At 40.7% G+C, this 22461-nt stretch overlaps 1 protein-coding gene across 7 annotated transcripts in view; it reads left to right on the top strand.

Annotated features, from left to right (window-relative positions):
* AIG1 (androgen induced 1) overlaps window positions 1-22461 on the top strand; it is a 126208-nt gene that overhangs the window by 34941 nt on the left and 68806 nt on the right. For 6 of the 7 annotated variants that reach the window (XR_014227811.1, XR_014227812.1, XM_082307958.1 and 3 more), the window contains exons 2-3: window positions 4459-4614; window positions 12558-12659. Coding sequence is in view for 4 of the 7 variants with exons in the window: in XM_082307958.1 (XP_082164084.1) it covers window positions 4459-4614; window positions 12558-12659 (258 nt within the window). In the remaining 3 variants the exon portion in view is untranslated. Of the gene's footprint in view, window positions 1-4458; window positions 4615-12557; window positions 12660-22461 lie in introns of those variants that run through there. The other variant, XR_014227813.1, reaches the window with a different exon arrangement.

Raw genomic sequence — 22461 nt, 5'->3', positions numbered from 1 at the left:
GGGGATGTTTCATGTATAGATTCACCACCTGCAGATTTTCAAAAGAAGGTCCATGTTTTGAAAATGTGATCCTAAATCTGCAGTAACACAGAGGCACTTTGGAGAATATTGTTTAGCGGGAGTTTCTGCTCCCTTGCTGTGAACTTTTCACATCTGTTAAGCAGCATTCACACCAAGGTGCATGGACTTTAAAAATTCGTTTCATACCATAAACCACCAGTAGCTGCATGCTACACTTTTTCTATGCCAGACCCACAAAGGACGTACGTTACTGACTCTGGCTGTTCAGTTTATGCTGCTGAGACTCATGCAGCTCTGGAGGTCCTCAGTCTAATCCTAAATGTTGATAGGTGTCAGAAGAGTTTTCTTGCACATTCTAGAAAGGAAAGGAAGTATTAGAGTGAATGTGTTTACATTATTTATATGAATAAGCTGGAACTGTTCGTCCCTGAACACTATACGATTTTTTCATTGGCTCTGAATGTTCTCAATAAATATGTAATTTTCTCTTTGCTATATGGATTTTTATTGTTAATCTTTTTGTAGAATAGTTTACTTGCTACCTACTCTCTGAAATCTTTGGGTACTTTCTTTCCCTTTAGGGGTTTTCAGCTATTCTCGATGATATCATTACATTTTCCCTTGAAGTGGTGTGTTCATAACAGGATAACAGGGAGAGAAGCTGTTCGGTTTGTGATTGATTAGTGGATGTACAATCTCAATTCCCTTGGAAAGTGGGCGTGTGATTGTTTGAGTCTGTGTTTCTTTGGAGAGAGACCATTTCAGGGAATCATAGTTAGAGCTGCAAACAATTCATTAGTCACTCGTCCAAGCCCTGCCAGCGTTATACTGTTCCCTGCAGTACATTATTGAGTGTTTTGTCCAATATCGGTTTGAGTGACTCAAGCCATGAGGCTTCCACCACTTCCTCTGAGAAACTATTTCATGGTCTGACAGGGCTCAATGTTAGGAAATATTTCCTGGTACTCAGCCTAAACTTTTTAACACCCAGATTGATCTCATTACTGTTAGGTATACATTTTTTTCCAGTCCTGTCTTAAATCTTTTTCCTTCTTTGGCATTCACACTCTTGAGTGAATAGTAGATGGTATCATATCTCCTCTTAAGTCAAGCAAAGGCATAATTAGTTCTTCTATTCCTTCTTTCCAAATAGGCCATCTGTTTGGTGGAAAGCAGGACTGAGTATGGGAAGATTTTTTCCTACTAAGTACTTGTTTCAAACAAATAATATGAAAAAGTGCATTAGGAGTTCATGTAATTGTGTAGCTCCAAGGAGCCCCAACTTTTATATAATATGTTTTTCAGAAATTATGTAGAAGATGGTAACTTTTCCAGGCAGTCATTTGAAGTAGTAATACCTTTTTCTAGCACAATATACAGCTCTAGCACTACTAGTCTGTCACATTTCATGGCTTCATGAAATGTTTTGTAATGTTGCTTCATCTATTTATCAAGCAAATTATATGTAGCTACAGCCTGGGTAGGGGAGAGCAATGGCAGCAGAATTGCAAGCAGATCCAGGGGCCATTTGAACATCTGTTATTCACAGCTTTACAGCCAGAATTTACAAGTATTTGGGTCATAAAAGGATAGTTGAGGAAGGGAATGTACTTTAATCCATCCAACCATTACACATCTCTGGATTTCTTTCTAGTAGCCAACATCTGTTTGGTGATTCCTTCCTTCCTTCCTTCCTTCCTTCCTTCCTTCCTTCCTTCCTTCCTTCCTTCCTTCCTTCCTTCCTTCCTTCCTTCCTTCCTTCCTTCCTTCCTTCCTTCCTTCCTTCCTTCCTTCCTTCCTTTCCTTCCTTCCTTCCTTTCCTTCCTTCCTTCCTTCCTTTCCTTCCTTTCCTTCCTTTCCTTCCTTCCTTCCTTCCTTCCTTCCTCCTTTCCTCCCTCCCTCCCTCCCTCCCTTCCTTCCTTCCTTCCTTCCTTCCTTCCTTCCTTCCTTCCTTCCTTCCTTCCTTCCTTTCCTTCCTCCTTTCCTTCCTTCCTTCCTTCCTTCCTTCCTTCCTTCCTTCCTTCCTTCCTTCCTTCCTTCCTTCCTTCCTTCCTTCCTTCCTTCCTTCCTTCCTTCCTTCCTTCCTTTCCTTCCTCCCTTCCTTCCTTCCTTCCTTCCTTCCTTCCTTTCCTTCCTCCTTTCCTTCCTTCCTTCCTTCCTTCCTTCCTTCCTTCCTTCCTTCCTTCCTTCCTTCCTTCCTTCCTTCCTTCCTTTCCTTCCTCCCTTCCTTCCTTCCTTCCTTCCTTCCTTCCTTCCTTCCTTCCTTCCTTCCTTCCTTCCTTCCTTCCTTCCTTTCCTTCCTTCCTTCCTTCCTTCCTTCCTTCCTTCCTTCCTTCCTTTCCTTCCTTTCCTTCCTTTCCTTCCTTTCCTTCCTTCCTTCCTTCCTTCCTTCCTTCCTTCCTTCCTCCTTTCCTTCCTCCTTTCCTTCCTTCCTTCCTTCCTTCCTTCCTTCCTTCCTTCCTTCCTTCCTTCCTTCCTTCCTTCCTTCCTTCCTTTCCTTCCTTCCTTCCTTCCTTCCTTCCTTCCTTCCTTCCCTCCTTCCCTCCTTCCTTCCCCCCCTCCCTTCTTCCTCCCTCCCTTCCTTTGTATCAGGAATAGTGTGGCCAGCAGGAGCAGGGAGGTGATCGTGCCCCTGTACTTGGCGCTGGTGAGGCCGCACCTCGAGTACTGTGTTCAGTTTTGGGCCCCTCACTACAAGAAGGACATCGAGGTGCTGGAGCGTGTCCAAAGAAGGACAACGAAGCTGGTGAAGGGTCTAGAGAACAAGTGTTATGAGGAGCGGCTGAGGGAACTGGGGTTCCTGGAGAGAAAGGAGGCTGAGGGGAGACCTTATTGCTCTCTACAACTACCTGAAAGGAGGTTGTAGCGAGGTGGGGGTCGGTCTCTTCTCCCTAGTAGCAAGCGATAGGACAAGAGGAAAGAGCCTCAAGCTGCGCCAGGGGAAGTTTAGGTTGGATATTAGAAAAAACTTCTTCACCGAAAGCGTGGTCAGGCACTGGAACAGGCTGCCCGGGGAAGTGGTTGAGTCTCCATCCCTGGCAGTGTTTAAAAGACGGGTAGATGTGGTGCTTGAGGACATGGTTTAGTGGTGGACTTGGCAGTGCTAGGTTAACGGTTGGACTCGATGATCTTAAGGGTCTTTTCCAACCTTAATGATTCTATGATTCTATGATTCCTTCCTTCCTTCCTTCCTTCCTTCTTTCCCTCCTTCCCTCCTTCCTCCTTCCCTCCCTCCCTCCCTCCTTCCTTCCCTCCTTCCCTCCTCCCTTCCTGCCTGCCTGCCTGCCTTCCTTCCCTACCATATTCCAGATCAGTGTCCCCTAGCCTAAGGTGGTTTTTTACATTTCTTATTATAGTCTAAATTCTGCAAAGATGTATGCACATAATTAATAAATTGTATTTTGCAAAATCTCTGTATGTGCTGTTCTTATTCCTTATGGATGGTCTGCTGCTTAGTCAGCGACTCCTAGTCAGAGGAACACTTAAATTTACAAATAAGACTTCTAAACTAGTACTCCATGCTTACTTTGAAAAACATGCAGTATGTATTTTAAGCATATGTTTATGTTTTCTGATGAATCACTGTGCAATTTGGGAACCAAGCCTGTGTTTTGTTAATTTTTTACCTGAGATTACCTGATGCGTGTGGGTTTGTGACCCGGGCTTCCAGCTCGGGGAGTAAACAAGCTGCGTGCACTTCCTCTGAACTGTACTAGAAAAGATGCGCAGCTCCTCAGGCAAGAGCATTCCCGAGCTAACTTATTACAATTTCACTAAGCTAATTAAGGAAGAAAAATGTAGTGATCAAACTAAGATCAAGTCAAGTTTGAACCAAATCAGTGGGTTCAGGTGATTAAACTACCGATTTAATATAACAGATAATCTTACGATATTGCACACAAATATGTACATGCAAAAAAGGAAGAGGCACGTAAATGACAATCATCTCTGGGTGGAGTGTCTGGGGCAGGCAGGGTCTCCAAGGGACACCTCCTGTTGCAAGGGAAAGAACCCCTCATCTCTTTTCTTTCCTTTTGTTTTACAGGGAGAGTTCCTCACTTTTTCCGCCTCAGAGGCGAATGCTATGGCTTTGGGGACAAGTTGTATGGGGTGAAGCAGGAAGGGGTGGCTGCAGTTCAGTCCCCAGCGGGTGGCACATGTCTGAGGTGAGGGTGGGAAGTCCCACCTCTGGAACAGTCCTTCCACTCCCATCGATTCTCCCCATACATGAGGAGCAAGGTGCATGCAGGGCTTTCAGTCTAGAAGTATAAGTGGCTTTTATGTGAACAAACTCTACCCATTTTTAAGGGACTGACATTTTCCCTCTCCCCACGTCAATTCCCTGGCAATATTCATCATGCGCACCTGTGTCTGACTTGCTCTCTGACAAAGGTCTGGTCTTCTCTGTGTTCAAGAGTGTGTTCCCCTTCTGTGCAGGTTATCCAAGCTGTCTTCTTCGGGATCTGCGTCTTGACCGACCTGTCCAGTCTTCTCACTAAAGGAAATGACAGTCAAGAGCAAGAGAGGCAGCTGAAAAAACTCATTTCCCTTCGTGACTGGGTGATGGCTGTTCTAGCTTTCCCTGTTGGAGTGGTAAGTATGGTGTTTAATCTGTGCATGTCCTTACAGACTGGGTGAGCGGTGTTATTTACTGATTGTTTTCTGGCTGAAAGGCTTTCCCACCTCTACGCAAAAGACGATGCAGAAAGGGAAAAATGGTAGAGATGATTTTACTACTCTCGTTTTTCACAGGTGTAAGGGAGCAGTAGTGTTGCTGAAGTTATTTTTGGTTCACTAGAAAAAATGTACTTTACAATAGGAACTGGATTGTACAAGTCATTTCAAATGTGAATTGTACCAGCAGCATCTTGAGAGTCAATTTGGACTTTTTCTGCAGCGTGTGTCATCGTCAGGAGTAGTGAAAGTGCTGGCTGTGGCATGTTTCACACCGTAACAACCTGACCGGAGTTAGGGCTGTAAGCCATTTTGTCACGAGCAAGAAGGGAAGCATAATTCCAGGTTGCTCCCTGCTAATCCCATAGGGGATTCAGAGCTGACAGAAGAAATGGGGTAGGAAATAAAGGAGTTTGTCAGTAATGTAAAAAAGCACACAGAAGGTATGGAAAAATGTGGGGTTTACATGTCTTTTTCAAAAGAAAACTATTCTTTGGATCAAGTCCTGCTCCACTGGGACATTGCACATCGCTTTCAATGGCAAAAGGTGCTGAGTGTCTTTACGTGTCTCATACCACACACAGCAGCTGAAAATCTAGAATTTCATGGGTTTTTACATGGAAATATGATCTGTGTCAGTCTAGTTCTAAGTTCAGGTTACACTAAAAAAAGTGTGTGAACTTTTCATTAAAGTATTGCTTTTATTGTAATTCAGGATCAACCTTTAATTCTAATTTTTTATTTCAGTGTACAGTAGTTCAAAATAAATTCACTGCAAGCAAATTTTTTTTCATGGTAGGGCTACTAGAAAACTGTATGTGGCCTCTAAAGTTGTACTATTTCACAAAAGGTGATCACTTACTGTCAATTAACAGCAGTTAACACAACATATCAATCTGTCATTTATAATTTGATATATTCAGAGATGCTTCATTAAAATGTGATTTCACCATTTATGTCGGATTTCACAATACGTGAAGAAACACAGAATGCTTTTGCAAAGCTAGAAAATGCAAAGCATATGTGAAACTCTGTGCAGGTATTTCTTTCATAAAAACCCAGCTGGTAGCCTTCCCTTACTATTCTTGCTGGCCTGCCTCTTGGGAGCTGCCACGATTCCTGTTGGGGTAACAGACTGCAGTTCTCCAGCCGTGGTAGAAGAAACTGGATCAACTAATACAGTTTTTTTAAAAATCTGTGTATAAACAAACAGGCTTGCAAATATGCATTTTATGGGTGCGGAGATTTATATGTTACATTCGTATTTTAAGGGAGATTGGGAATTAGAAGTAGTTGTGATTGTGATTGGCAACAGATGCTTTTCCTACTGTGTTGACAGTAGAACTGAAGAAGGAGAACATCACCACATTATTTGTCTTTATTTAAAGATTTTAAGTGCCTTTTTCAATCTAGAAGTGTAAGCCTTTACATGCATCAAAGCACACCCTCCTTGGCTCTTAGGATTCAGGGATTCTCTCCTGCTGCTGTTCCAGCTCCGTACTGTTGTATGTGTGCTTCTCCACCCCTGCAGTGTTCCTGACCTTGGAACTTTTCAAGATCTTGGAGAATTTCAGCTTCACTTTGTCTTGGTAATTCTGCGCATTTCTTTCAGGTGGTGTTTCTCTTGCCACCAGTAAGCGAGGAATCCCAGTTAGCCATTGCCTGCACTAGAAGTACTGTTGCAACATTTAGAAGTTAGCCATTCCCGAGAGATGTGTTGCATACCTGGAGCTAGCTACTTTCCCAAGGGTTTCATACAGAAACAAGTTCTGTCTTAAACAACAACAAAAAAAAAAAATCCAGAAAATAGTGAGAAACGGCCATGCTCATTGGACAGGGGCTCTCCATTTCCAAAGGTGACCTTTCTGTGGTGAGAGGGAGCAATCGATTACCACATATTATTTCACTTCTTACAAAGAAGGCCTAAAAAGGTTGTTTTCATTGTTGTTTCTTCTCCTGGGTACTGGGAGACAAACGGCAGCACTTCATAACTTAACACTGGTCTTAGCTCCTTCCCAAAACCTCATCCTCTCCAGCAGCGCCCACCACACCGCAGCTACCGCTTGCCAAAGCCTTGGCCAGTGCCTGAGGGACTGCCAGCCACTGGGGGCTCTTCTTCGGTGGGATTATGGGTAGCAAAAGTTCAGGGCCCAAAAGTAGCAAACATCTAACGCTGGCTTTGTTCTCTAAAGAGCTATTTATGCATAAGAAAATAGCCAGTGAAATTTTGGTATGCCGGAGGTGCTTGTTGCAAGGAAGTTATTAAACAGCAGAGTGTCTGCACAAAAAAAGTTAAAGTTCCCCTGTTTCCCATATACTCTCAACAGCTTCCTCACTCCAAAAAAAAAAAAAAAAAAAAAAAAAAAGTTCAAATGCAGACTTTCTTTCTTTGAGACTCACCCACCTAGCTCTCCATGGAGCTTCTCAGTGGTTTCCAGTAGCAACACAAGGGAACCTTCACACATAAAATTGGGACGGATGTGAATAAAATCCTTGTTGGGCTTCTAATGTAACAGCAGTGGTCATGCTTAAGTACTTGTCAGTTACCTTAACATCTAAATTATTTTTATTGCTCGGTGTTTTACACAGGGCATGTTTAAGGAATAATGCAAATACTAGGGGAACATTTTAAAGCCCACTAACTGTAGTTCTCAAGAGCAATTCAACACAATTTTTTCTGTATTTCCTGCTTACTGAAGCCCTTGAGATGACTTGTTCTGAAAAACAAATGAGAAAAGGGGTTTCCACTCCCAAGTCAAACAATGATGTGTGAAAAAAAATGTAACAAAGTGTTTCATTTTTAGTACTCCCTAAAAAAGTGTTACATATAAACCACCTGGGAAGTCTGACCACCAGCCTCCTCCCACCTTCCAAAGGAGGGGAAAAAACCAGCCCAAGGGCAAGCAGTCTCCTTGGGTGGCTTTGCAACAAATCAAATCTTGCAAAATCTTTGCAGCAGATCACATCTCTCCAGTGTTGTGTTATGCATTGTGTCTCTTTGGGGGCTCACATAGAACTGAATTGCCAACCTACCGTTTTGTTTAGGAGCATCAAGAAATAAACGTGAACTTCTTTGAAGGACAAAATGACTACTGTTTACTTATTGTTGCTCTTTTTAATACAGCCCTTAAGAGAATGAAATCAGTAATCACCAGACCGATTTTCTATGCAGTAAAGCTTTATTCCACAAAAAGTCTGTGGGCAACACTTCCTAGCCCTTTTTTAGTTTATTATAAGCTTGGGGTGCTATTCAAATGCCTAGGAGATCAGGAAGCATCCACTGAAGAAAAATGCTTGCCTAGACATTTCAGAAGTTCATTACCAGTTCTCATCTGTACTGGCTGCACTTACCCCTCCTTTATCAGTGTAAAGGAGATTTACATTTGGAATAATTTACACTGCTAGAAAAGTGTGAGACATGCTTAAAAGTCAGAGACTACACCGGTGGTTTAGACTATCCCTACTTTTTTCTATTTGTTTGGCATAGATCATGAAGGTGCCGAGTTTCTGTGGTTATTTAGTGTTTTGTGTAAACTATATATGGTTTTATCAGTATGTTTCTTGTAATTTGTACCAAACAAGAGGAAGAAGAGATAAAACAGGCTTTTCTAGTTGTTTAAGACTATGTTTAATAGAAATAGGAAGAAGAAAGGAAATTGATATTGTTACATATTAGAAGAGAGATTGCTGCCTAGAAAATCACAAACTCTACAATTGATATTTTATATCATGTAGCTTTAATAGCTCCATTCGGGTCTGAGTCTAAACTTGCTAGAATGATCTCATATTCTTTATATTATACTTTTATGTTTTTAAAAACCTGTGATACGAAAGAGAGAGCCAGGCATGCTTTCTTATCTCTTGTTTCTCTGTACTGGTACAGTCAAAAGGAAAGCTGATCACCCTTCTGTAGATCATCAATAATGCTGATCTGGGATCTTATCCCAAGAAAAGATGTGTAGCCATTTGCTGCAGTCTCCTACTTACCTCATTGTTTGACCAGACTACAAAATACTTTTATTTCCATAACTGACTCAACCATGCCAAAATGTCTCTATTCAAGATTTTGCCCTCATCTGTGGTGATGTGGTAGCTGGTGATGGGAACATGAGCAAGCAGTGGTACAACTGCCTCCTGAGCTCTCTTCTCCGAGGGGAGTCTTCCCTGATTTTCAGTTCCCACTCCTTGTGAGTTCTTTTATTGGCCCTTTTCAAATTCATTTGGTGTCATGCTGTGCTAGTACTAGATCCCACCTAGGCCAGTACCATGCCAATTTGTGCTTACTGTGGTCTGCCTTTAATGACACTTTGCTTCTATATGTAATGCCTTTAACCCTCAAGGAGGCTCACAAACAATATATTTATACTCACAGTTAACCACAAATGTCTTGGGAGATAGCCAGAAAGCTTACCTTTAACTGTACTTAGAAGAAATTTTGTCAGGGTCAAAGGGTTGGTTTTTTTTCTTTCTTTGTCGCGAGGCCATCCAGGAAATGAGTGAGCTGAACTGTGCAGCCCAGCCAAAAACAAAAACACATAGTGCAGGAAAATAAAGTTCCACTGGGTTCATTCTTCATTTGCGTAACGTTTCTTGGTTGGGCTCATGTAAAACAGCAAATTATGCAATTCTTTTCACTGGCTTTCCTCTCTTAGTTTCTCTTTGCTTCCATTTGTGGTGTTTTGATAAAGCCACTTGTTTTCCCTTTTGAATCACCAACTGTTTCCCAACTTGTCCTTTAAAATTTTTCCCTTGGCAGTGCCACATGCTCTTCTCATGTCCTCTGAAGCTTCCGAGACAGAGGACAAAAACTCAAGGAATATCTCCTTAAGTGGGAAAAACAGAGTTTAGTCTTCAGCCTTTTTTTTTTTTTCCTGGTGCTGTGTATTTGTTTAGCAATACTTTGGATGCCTGCGACAAGTGAGCTACTCCATATTTTCAAACAGTTTCCAAGGTCTACTTGCAAATGTGAGGTTCCCTTTGGTCTGTAATGACCCAAGATAGGATAAGTAGCAAATGAGGGACTCTTCTGTTCTTTTGTATGTTGCTTAACCTTATGTTTAACCAAGTAATCGCTGTCTTCGGAAAGCTGGCAATCTTAGAAGGCTCCTGTGCAAAGATGTGTAAAAGCAATTGCTGGTGCCTGTTTTCTTCCTTGACTTCCAGGCCTTGAGTTTGTCTAAAAATGAAGTGGAAGGGTGACATTTATGCTGTTTTGCCTTGGGACCAAAACAAAATAAAAGTATTGGGCTCCCTGAAAGATGTCTGCTGCATATGAGCAGCCTGTTCAACCTGGCATGTGAGGGTCATAGCATGACTGTCTCCACAGTAGTGATGAATTGTGCCACAAGGAAGGTGGCATGAGCATAAAAGAGCTGCAATTCCGATTGAGCCTCACATAGGCAGTGTAAAGAAGCAGTTCAGTTGTATCATGGTCTGGCACTGCATGACCGTGTGTGATCTTGACAAAGCCCAGCCCAAATAGAAGTCTACCAGTACCAAAGCGTAAGCGTAGTAGAGGTGATTTAAAAGTACCGGACCAACAGTTGCTCATTAATCAAAGTGAACAAATTCAGAAGCAGCCAAGATAGCTAAATAGCAAGTCCTCATTATAGTTCTTTTTATCCAGATAGTTCATTTTTATAGTTCATTTTAGTTCATGGTGCAATAGTTTATTTTCATAGTTCATTTTATCCAAATGAACTGATTGTAAGGAAAGGTAAGGTGAACCATTCAGACACTGGAAGGGATCTTCCCCAGGGCGTTGTGTTAGTCTCATGTCGGGTCGTCCTCCGGGATAGGTTAGTTCTGTAACACCTTGGGTTTTGCGCACTTCCTTTACCTTATGTCTGCCTTGTGATAGTGCTTTGCTAAGCAGCATTTGCCGTCTGTAGCTCCAGATGGTTGCAACCAGCTAGGCTGATCCCGTTCCATCCATTGGCTGACTTTGTTTAAGGGACAGATGGCACATCCCTTCATTTCTTATCTTTACCTCCTTGGCAAAGTCTATTGTTTTATTCTGCTCCACACAAAAATCACAGGTCAAAACATGCCAGCTTTGTTGTATTCAGTGTAATAGGGTTCAACCTAATCCTGGGTGATTTTTCTTGCTGAAAGGCTTCCTTGGAAAAAAGCATTATCACTCTTGGTCTTCATGTGCCTGAGAATATGTTTTTATGTCCCAGTTGGTCTTAGCAGGTTCTCAGAGACCCACTGTGATAATACACGACTTCTAGGAAGCCTATAGAGAAGAGGATACTTTGCTTCCATTTTCCCTGCTGTTCAGCTATTCATATCTTGGCACATACGTGTCAGCAGGTGCGTAAAGAGCTAGGCTGTGCCAATGCCAAGACTGGCCCAGAAGAGAGACTTCTTGTGGGGTACCTTACACTTGCAGTATTTTTCGGGCTGTCCATCATAACCTTTTTTTTTTTCCTGGCCTCTGTGCACTAGTCAAATAGTCCAGGCTTATTCTGAGCAGGCACAGATAGCTATCATAACAGATGGACAAGTGTGTTGGAAGCCAAGAAACTATGTACTGTATGCACACTGAGGGAACAGTGTGCTGGTTCAGGTCATTCACATAACTGGCTGGCCGAAGTCTGCGTGTCTGTGGTTAGAACAAGGTGCCATTGATAAACTGCAACCTCAATTTTAATTTTCCAAAGTCAGAAGCACATAAAACAACTTATGCCTACACTATCACACACACTAGTAATTTGCTGACCTTGCTGTGCTCACCCCATATTTCTTGCACTTTCTTTTACTGATCCCCCAAATTAGCCGTAAGATCATGGGCCACATCGGTTTGGATGTAACTGAATACTTCCCTGCTGATCTCAGTGAAAGTCCTATCTCTTGCCTCTCAAACTTTAAACTTCGACTTGTCACTACTGTGTAGAGATCCCCTGAAAATGGTCACTAAAAAGCTCCTGGCCCAAGTATTAGGTTTTACTGCTGTAAACAATAAGCCTTTTATTACTAGAAAACTATGACTCAAATTCAAGGAAAGAAAGCAATTGTGTTTTAATTAGAAGATTACTTACTTTGTTCTTTCCCCAGCAAAGGTAAGCTAAAATTACTATTTTTGTGGATTTTTGCGGTTTTATATTGTCTTTGCTTTTCAGACATCAGGGTGTCTTATAGAATTTGTGCACACTTTGGCAAAAATTTAGCCTAGTGCAAACTTTATCTCAGCCATCTGTCCTGTCCTCAGTCTAGAGGAAATAATGGTCTTTCTCTGGGCTCCTGGTAAGTAGTCTCTGACAAGAACCAAGCCAAATTTCATACTGACAAATGAGCAGGATACTAGACGTCTTTCCTGTGGATCCCAGTCCATAAACTGTGTTCAGAGTATTTAAAGGGTTAAATATTTTTCTTAAACAATGCTATTTTGATGGCTGACATGAAAAAGTGCAAAGATGAGTTTATAGGCTTCTGTTCAGGGTGAATGTTTCATATTTATATGTTCTATGAATTCCAAGTGATATTTTACCTGATTTTCCATTTGTTTTCTATCCTGTTAGTGGTGAAACATTATTTATGTGCCACATCTGCTACTAAAGTATAGTTCTCAGTTGTAATTTGGCCACAGGCATGTAAGTCAAAAAATGAGATTTTTTCCAGGCTGAAAGTCAAAAAAAAAGAAAGGAAAGAAAAGAAGAAAAGTTAAAACTTCTGTGAATGCAAAGAATAATCCAGATTCACACTGTTGATTAAAACAGGATTTGGTCAAAGAACAAATTACTCTGTGTCTGTCCATCAGTCATTTGCTAAATGCCCCATTTTGCTATCTAAAATACATAGTTAATTGTTCAGAAGCATATATTTTTAAATGTCTTGTCTTTTGTTCTTTTTCTTCTTAGTTTGTTGTGACGATGTTTTGGAGCATCTATATCTATGACAGGGAACTGGTTTACCCAAAGCTGCTTGATAATTTTATACCAGCATGGCTAAATCATGGAATGGTGAGTAAAGCAATGCAAACACTTCCTTGCATAAACAAAAGTGTAAGACACTGATTTTCCTGTGCATGACTCTGCATACACTTAGAGCTAATCCCCTCAGAAGTGATTAAGGAACATTGTTTGCAAGCAAGAATAACATCTTTCCTTCCTTGACTCCTTGACTCATATTTGAATCCTCATTAGGTTGAAACAGTGGAGATTTGAACTTGTGTGTCCTACATCCCAGGCTAGTTGTGGGGATCGGCTGTGTTTGGTGATAAGGTACCTTTCCCAGAGCAATGTCACCCTGGTCATGAGGAAATTTAATCTAAAGAGACTCTTCCACAAAACAGAAGTTCTGACTGTGGCAAATCTTGCTCTAAAATGACAGAAAGACTTAATCGAATGATTCTTTGCCATTCTACCAAAGTATAATTTGTGATGAAAACGTTTTGGTTAAAATGCTTGTTCAAAAAATCTCACTGTGCTTTTTGGACTTGTATGTTTTTAGAAAAAAAAAGAAATAATTACTCATTTCTCAAGTACACCAAACTTGTGTAGCAGAACCTGTATCTGAATATTTTTAATAATGTGGAATTACATGCATCAATGCAAAGTTTCAAAATTGCTGCATCAGTAATCATAAAAGTAGTTTCTTGAGAAGAAATCTGACCACCTCATCCCACTCTGGTATGTCAAGTCGGACATTCTTTTTCTCAACTATATGTTTAAATGCTAAGGGAAAGATAAGGCTACACTTTGCCATCAGCTACTTAGTACTATTTATGCAGTATTTGGAGCTGAAAAGCATCATGTTTGCTTCTCTAGTTGCGCCTGTGCAAAATGTTTCATTATTACTTTGTTTTCCATATCAAAGCATGGCAAACCATTTGGCATTGCTGTTCATCAGCAGGTGACAGCAGAGCTCATCCTTCAGGATGTGAGTACTGTACCACCACAGCAGGTCAAGATTTGTCCACTACTGCTGGGCTTGATAAATTGGTCCTTTGTGGGGCGTGGCAGATGGCACTGCTATTTATTTATTCCCTAAATTGTGTGTTAAAGGAGTAGTATGAGAGTTACTACTGACAAGAGGAGCATCAGCTTCTGCTTAGATACTGTACTGTTTTACAATGTTTTGAAAGGAACAGTGTGATATTATGTGTGTGTAGAGCTGAGGAAAGAGTCTGATGACTCCTGCTGTGTTTGTTCAGACTGTCCTCTCTTGAGTTTTGAGGTTACAAACTGAACAGTTGCAAATGCTGCCAAGCCATACATACATTGATTTTTTCCCCACACCGCATCAGTGCCAGCTCTGATGACATTTCTTCCAGGTGACATTCCACATACTGAAAGTGCCTAACCTATAACATTTTTCATGAATGCACATTGTGAAGCAGTTGACAACAAACGGTCCTGTGTATTCAGGAAGTCTCCTCTGTGCCGTGACTAAAAGGCAATTCAAGCTCATGGTGCTCTGTAGAAATGTATACTTACTGAAATATTTGATGAGGGTTTTTGTTTGAGATTTTTGGACATAATAGAGTTTGCTGAAATGAATTGCGTGCAAGCATCTGAGACATTTTTGTTTTCAACTTGAAACATTGTAGAAGGCACTTTTGAAAGTCTTTTGTAAAGGAATTGTTTGCTGTGTCAGCCCCTATTTATCCAAGTGTTCCTTTAGCTCGGTCACAGAGAAAGCTTATGGCTGTTGGGCTTTTCACCACCTTTCAGTCTAATTCTTTCTGATGTTTTAGCCATCATTTTATCCTCACCAGCTTTCATACTAATTAATTCTGATGCATTGCCCATCATAATATGAAGGTGTTCTTAAACTACCTTGAGAATGCTAGCACCTCACTTAGTAGTAGTTCCAATTTTGACATGGCAGATTTTAGAGAATATGATAAGGGTCCCCTTGGTGAAAGGGTAGGACCTCTGGGAATACAGTTTTAGAAAAATCAGGATCCCCGGCTATTGTTTTTTACTGAAATAAACATATATTCCCATCTTTCCCTGCATGCTTTGACAGCAGCTGTGCACATTCAGTGATAATTTTTCTGAACGCAGGGGTGGCTGTGCGCCCTGGTCTGTGAGCTTCCCCCACTGTGCCTGGTGCAGGTCCTGAGGATCTGAGCTCCAATGTTACCGCACCTGTGAACACTCTGTCCAGGTCCTTTCACGGCAGTTTCCCTAAACACATATTTATCACAAAAAAAAGCCACAAAAAGTGGAAAATGTAAAACTATCCATTTTCCGCAGTAAAAAGATTCCCTACATTAACTGAAAAGTCTTAGTTTCAAAAGTTTCTGACAGATATATTGTGACCAGCTGTAACAACTTGCTCAACTGTCAACATCGGCCTGCAAAATCCACACATAGAAAAGGAATGAAAAGTCATGAGATCTGTCTGTAATAATAGCAATCATATTTCCATTAGTAATATGGGCATGTATCAAAGTATTTGAGATTATTCATACTTTAGAAGCATATTAAGGTGACTATCTTGAAGGCTGTATGAAGAAATTGTTTGAAGGGCTGGTCCAATTCAGTGCATTAGCCCAAGCAGAAGTGGTTTGGGCAGCAGGGTCTGCTGCTTTCTTAAGTTATAATAATTAGTTCTTATACCCCTTTTTCTTCCCCCGCTTTCCCATCCCTTCTCTGCAGTTACAACGTTGTCTGTAGTTAAAAAAAACTGTTTTCTTGAATACATAGTAGTGTCTTGCTAATACTCAGAGATATCACTCTTTCATAGCCACACTTTTTCAACATCTAAAAAATTCCTAATTATAAAAAAATGCCTCTCTAGAAGTGGAAAACGTAAGGGAAGTGAACATTCCCAAGTGAACAACTATGCAATCCCATTACCAACCAATTCAATCTTAATATTGTTTCTAAAGTTTCATAGAAACAGAGAGAGGCTCATCATTGTGCACAAAGGTAAGAGCCACAAACTATTTACCATAAAATTGCATATAGTGTTAAGAACTGTATTTCCATTTTTTATATATATACCATAATAGTTAAAAATATAGTTCCTGTCTACAGAAAAATCTGTGTAGTAAGTAGTGCCTTGTGGTACCAGATGGTACCTCATCCATACAGATTAATACACCTGTGAAAGGCATCACTAATAGAGTTGTACTGTGTCATAAAACTGATATATTTCATCATCTCAGTCGATTCACTCGTAACCAATGATATCACTATGACTTGAGAAATGGCCAGGGGAGATCAATGGCAGGGTTGCTGTTGATTTCAGCAGGACAAGGATTTCATCTCTGTTTATTATGTGAAGGAGCACATCTGAGTAGCTGAGGTTAAGCTTCTGTCAGTAGAAATAACTACCTGTCTAAAGAGAGCTGTTGGAGAATAGGGCTGTGTCTCAGCCTTGGTCTCTTTCTGAAGTGTCGAGTTCACTTCCTGTATTTATTAGTTATGCAGATGAATTCATCTTTGGTGGCTACAGTTTTAGTTGCCAAATTACTGAACCCTTCCATCAAAGATGTCGTTGGTGTTCTTGAGACTGTCCTGCAGTTTGGATCCATATCAGCCGTTAATTCCACAGGCATGTTTTCCATGGGAAATATTCTTTCCCATTTTCTGATGGCTGTCTATCTGATCTCCGTCAGTATTAGGAATTTTTAATTAAAGGCTATCCTTTAGTGTTTAAAACTAATGTGTCTTAGTAATAAGATTTTTATCAGCTCATTCATTGCACCTTTTTGTGTTGGGACTGGACAGGATGATGCGTGGATAACATTTGTTTCCAGAAGTTATATTCTCTTCAGTATTAGCACAGACTATAAAACTAGAGGTTGCCCCTATTCTAACCGATGCCCACATAAACAGATCTGTAGACTAACTTAATTTAAGCTCAAGCATTGCTGATCTTGAGCCAGGTTACATGGCAAGACTGCGTGCAGTATCTGTCCAAGTTAGCATACCATTTCAGCAAGAGTCCTTCTTTGTTTTTCACAGACACTGTCCCAAATTCTTTTTCAAAATGTGAATCATCTTTTGTTTGTGGCAGGGAAAGTAAAATACAGAGATAGAAATTACTTACTGAGGAGTTTAATGGCTTGGAGGTCAGAAACAAAGAATTGTCTTCATGTCAAAACTCTAGAGGAGAGGTCAGGGAAGGGGGAAGGGGAATATGCTCTGCCTCTGTGGAGCTGGAAAATTGATTATTTTATGGGTTCTGTGCCACTACAATCTATACGAGCTCTTGCAGTTTTGTACTCTATTCTTTTTATGCTGCTTTTGGGAAACAAAGGTGTTCCTAGAAGGACATACCCTCTGTCCTTGTATTCAAGTTAATACACAAAAACTGGGACAAATAGCAGCTGAAGACAAGTTATGGAGAGGGAGCCTGTCCAAGTGATACATCTCTACTTATTTCACAAGTTGGCTCTCTTTTCTTATTGCTGGCTGCTCAGCTGAAAAGCTCAGCCCACCAGAGAGTGGTACGGAGTCCCTCCGGCCATCTCTCCAATTGTTGTTCTCCCTGGCAGCCTTGTCTTAGGTCCAGTGGCCTCGGCTTGTTTGTTCCTTTGTTTTTCTGGTGGAAAGCTTTTTCCCTTGATGATTCGACAGATAGAAAAATGGAAAAGCTATGCAAAGATCAAAATGCATAGTAACCTGGCATATAAAGATTGGAAGGTCCAAAACTAGTGAGTTTTTTGACAAACCCATCTCTCCATCATTAGTTGGGTCAGTTGCTGCACAGTGCTCGCTCTGATGTACAAACAAGGCGATGTCCTTTCTTTCAGCAAAGTGTTTCCATCTAGCCTGTTGCCCTAAAAATCCTTTTCAGAAATGACTCATTTGAAACAGTGCATTATACTTCTTGAGGATTCTTTCCTAATACAGCAGCATCCCGTGTATGGGCTATTTTTGTACAGTGTACTGCACCTTGGTAATGCCTCATGCTTATGTCTAGAAGATACCCTTTTCTGAGATTTGTTTCTAAATCCAATTTAAGGCTTTCAAGGGTATTCCAACTCAAGTGCTCTTCTTAAACTATCTATAATATTTTCATATGTTAGGGGTGAATAAAATCTTCAGTGCTCCAGGAAGGAGTTCCACGTGTTACATAACTTGCAAAGTTTTCTGACAAACATCAGGGAAAATTTGTAATTAAATTTCCAACAGAATACCCACTACTAGATGGCTATTATTTAAACATCGGTCTGATGAAAAGAATAGCAATTGTAGCTGGTTGCCTGGGGACTCAGAATATTTGCAAAACCCGTGAAAATAACGTTGTTGGATTTGTACACTTCTTGCATGTTCATGCTGCAGTTACGTGGCTCCGTCTGGTATCTCTCCTCATTATCTGCCAGTTCCACCACTGGAGCGTGAATACAGTAGTATCAATTATCCCCCCGCTCTGGGGAAGAAAACAACAGCAGCTTAAAAGATTTTTTTGATTTTCTGTTACTTACGTGAAGGGCTTGGAAATCGGTAGTGTGTCAGAACCTGTGATAGCATAGCACCTGAAAATTGAGAGAGGCTGCTAGGTAAAAAAGACCGAATTATCTGAGTGGCATCCTCTGGGAGCATTAGGAAAACCCCTTTACCTAATATAGTAACAGCACAGCAGTTTTTGTGCAGTAGGAAGCTGGCCTTAACCACGTTACGTATCTGCTGGAGGAGACTCATCAGAGTAAGGTGGAGACAGCTTGCTAACTGAATGCAGGTGCCCAATGTTTCTGATTATTTGCTATTTCCAGTAATCTAGAGAAAACACACACGCAGGCTCCTCCTGGTACAAACGAGCCCAACACACAATAATGAGGGACTTTTTCTAAAATATCTTCCAGTACTTAATAACAGCTAAATGTGCGAGTCCTGTTCTAGACGTGAGCATTGCAAATAAAAAGGCTGAGAGCTGAAATCCCCAGATGAGATCTTTTTCTGAAGTTTTGCCGCCTTCTGTTGACAAGGTCACATAACTCAGTCTGTTAGCACAGAGGATGAGAGCATGTCGTGTCAACACCAAGTCGCGGGGGTGACTACCAAAGGAGGGAGAAGGGGAAAGAGTCAGAGAGAGAGCACAAAAAAGGAGGTTAGGGAGAGCTAGTTGGATGAGAGGAAGAGACAGGCGGGAGGAAAGAGATGAATCAAAAAGTCAGCCGATACTGTTCCAACACCTACCTAAAAAAAGGAAAAGAAAAAAAAACAAAAGAGGTGAGGCAAGTGAATAAAAAAGGAGCCACAGAATAATGTAGACAAGCTGGAAGAGACTCAAAATGCTAAAGAGGACCTGGGGGAGCAGAAGGATGAGGAAAGGGGAAGCAAGGAAATACGGAAAAGTAAGAAAGAGGAAATGAAGAGTATGTTTTCTTAACAAATCTTTCCATCGCTTCCCTGGGAAAACGTCCCTGAGATTTATTAATTAGAGGAGTCAAGAGCAAGGAGATGGCTTATCAATGCTGCTGTGAGAGGAGAATTGCTTCTGTTGCTGTTGAATGTAGGTTTACAGCGTAGATGAAGTAATATATGCACAGTGACATGCCAGGAGCTTCAAATCCTTGCAAAATGTTTAGGTTTAAAACCACCTGCAACCATGCAACAGTACGAGGTCTGCGTTCATATAAATTGTATCTGTGTGATATCTGTAGAATGGCATTGGGGTCTTTGCATCTCTGTCTATATTTTTATCTGACAATGCCGTACATTATCTCGACCGCCTGTTTGACCCTCAAAACTTCAGTCCTGCTGTTGAAAACAAGCCTGTTCAGAGTGTACCATATTTTTTCATGTCAGTTCTCAAGTGTGAGTTGCATTGCATAGTAAAACAGATGCGCTGTTTGCTAATGGTTTCAGACGTGCTGGAAGATCACATATTTGAAGCACCAGAGGTAAGGAGGTGTACTGTCTGTATTTCAAACTGTCCTGCTTTAACAGATAAAGCCAGGTGTAACTCTGGAAGTAATAATTATCGTAATAGTAATAATACTGATAATAAAAGCACAAAGCCAGATTTTCAGCTGAAGTCCCTCATACAAATGTTTGGTAAAGCAATTACTATGGGCACAAAACAAATGACCAAAGAAAAGCCCCAAAAGGACATACAAAGGGAACCTTAGACTTTCTGCCTTTCTCTGGGTGTGGAGTATGTACTGAGCCGTGTTTTCCTAGAAGCAGGGTTTGGCCCTGGACTGCTAGATCTGTTTGTTAAACCAGGAGCGGTGTGGGATGGAAACACATTTGGTTCATTCCCATGTTTCTGACAATATTAGGAACTCCAGTTTTGTTTTAACATTCACTTTCTGTGCAGCTTATACTGCTCACCGTAGCACTGCTGGAGCCGTGCACAACTCTTTTGTAGTGCTTAAGCTGGTGCATTCCTCTGGTGCTACTACACGATTTATCAGATACGTGGTTTGCAGGTTAGAAATGTAAATATATATTCAACTTGAAAATCAGTGCAAAATGCATTAATAACTGGTACGCATTTTTAATAAAAATCTATGTGCCCTCCTCTCTTCTCTCTCAGTTAAAATCAGCCACTTGTTTCATCTTTTGACATAATAGATTTCTGTTTTTTTCCTGAGGTTTTTTTTCCAGAGAACATAGGCAGATAGTAGAATCAAACAGTAAGTGATATATTATTATGATTAATGATGAGTATATGCAAACAGTGTCTTTTATCAAGAAAAGAGAACATTTCACTGGAAAAAATTAATGTATTGGGGGGAGGATTGCTTATGTTGAAGAAGGTTTAATATGCGAGCTGCCAGCTACGGGTTGTGTACTCTAAAGCACCCCATATGCAAGTCATCCTAGAGGCAATCACTACAAAAAGTTTTGTCTCTTTAGCAGGCCATGCAAACACAGGGAAGGATGCAAATATCTCTTTGAAGGTATAGTAGCTTAATATGCATTTATCGTCTATTTTTATGTATTTAAGGGGCTACGATTTGCCTTATGATTACAGTAAAATGCAATGTTACGTATCCTTGGACACGCTGGTTACCATTCATTAGCACTTACTCAGATAAGAATTAAAATGTACATACAATAAAAGTGGGATTGTACTGTATTGTACCCACTTTACTGAACTGTGCTGTTAGTATTCACACATGTGGCAAATATGACTTAATCATGCCACAAATATTTTGCAGCATTCCATGGTATCTCATTTATTTGTTTAATTTGCCGCTATGGCAACTGGATTCCATCCTTTTAGATTCTTTTTTTCACAGACCTATGATCTACTTGGTTGAAGCTTGGCAGACAGCTTTTCCTTCAATTGAAGGCATATGTACTAACTCAGTGACCAGATTTTTACCTATTTATCATTGTTGGAAAGTGGGTTATTTCACATGGACACAATACCAGAAGAATCAGCAGACCTGGTGAAGGGAATCTGAGCCCAAAAGCTTATGTGCTTTTTCCAGCCCTTGAAGTTGGTGGAATAAAAAATATTACTTCTCCCTGTATCCCGAGATAATTATTGCTACAGGACCGCTAATACAAGGAAATATTTTGACATTGTTTTTGTAACAAATTACCACTCTTTAAAAGTAACTTTTTTCTTTGTTAATTGCTGTCTTTTTACATGTCTTTGTATTTGGAAACAGACATCATTTCTGTAGAAATCATTTCATATTCAGATGATTAATATGTTGAAATAGTGCCACAGCAGGAATGTTTTATACATGGTGATCGGCAGAAATCAAGGATTTGGGGACAACTTGGGTATCACTTTTGCTCATGGTGGGCTGTGAGCTTTGACGTAACCTGATGTCTGCTCTGCTGTTCAGTTCAATCCCCATATTTTTACTTTCCCACATAGATACAAATAAGTAAAAACAGTGTACATTTTTAGTAACTGCTCACATACAGGAGACTCAATTCAGGATGTAGCATGAAAGATGTTTTTGACAGATATGTAAGCCATTGCCATTAGTCATGCAGGTCTACAATTATCCCTTTTAGCTTTGGACATTACCTAAAGCACCGAAGTCCCAGCCTGGTGCCCTGCTCAGGAAAAGCCATCATCTTTCAGAGGTGTCTGTTTCTCTCAGAGAGACCGTAAGGATGATTAAGGTGACTCTTTTCCTCCCTCTGACACCACGGTTATCTGAGCAGGAAAAAGCTCCGACCATGGAGAAATTGCACTGGGTGTGGATGTGTCTCAAAATGGCAAAAGGCAGACCAGCGGCCAATATATGCTCTTACATCTTCGTTGCAATATTAACTAGTATCCTTTAACTCTTCACAGCTTGCATTCTCTTCAAAACAAGTAACACTGCATATTTGAAGTGCTGTTTAAACTCTGTTTTTAAATTTCTGTTTTATTCCTAGTTCTGCCACTGTTTTACTGAATAATCTGAGAGAAATTATGTACTGTTTGATCGAAAGCATTTTTTATAAATCTTAATTAGCCAACGTCTGCATTTTGCGGGTCTTTGTAATGATAGAAAAACAGTGCTGGCTGTTACTGGGTTTATAGCACTGTGCCTGATTCTGGTTATGAAGTGTCCCAGGCAGGGCAGCTACTGTGCGCCTGCATGCGCCTGCGCTTTGCTCTTCACCGTGCTGGGGGGCTTGCTGGGTGCTCAGAGGTATTTCCCTTTCGTGTGCCTCAGCGTCCCACTCACTCAGTTGCAGTGAACAGGCAAATTGCCTTTTGTAAATTACTTTTGAGGTTCATGGATGCAAATGCAACTAAGAGTTGGAGTTGGTATTGTTGTCCATTCTGCTGCAGAACAGAAGCGACCTCCGCTTCAAATAATAACATTACTTATGGTTATATACCAAATTTAGTGTTCCTGGTATCTCATAAAATGCTCTAGGCTGACATGGTGCA

Source organism: Platalea leucorodia (genome assembly GCF_965183815.1).
Source record: "Platalea leucorodia genome assembly, chromosome: 3".
Taxonomy (NCBI): Eukaryota; Metazoa; Chordata; class Aves; order Pelecaniformes; family Threskiornithidae; genus Platalea; species Platalea leucorodia.
Note: the sequence above shows the minus strand (reverse complement) of the source record. Positions and strands in the feature narration are given on the sequence as shown.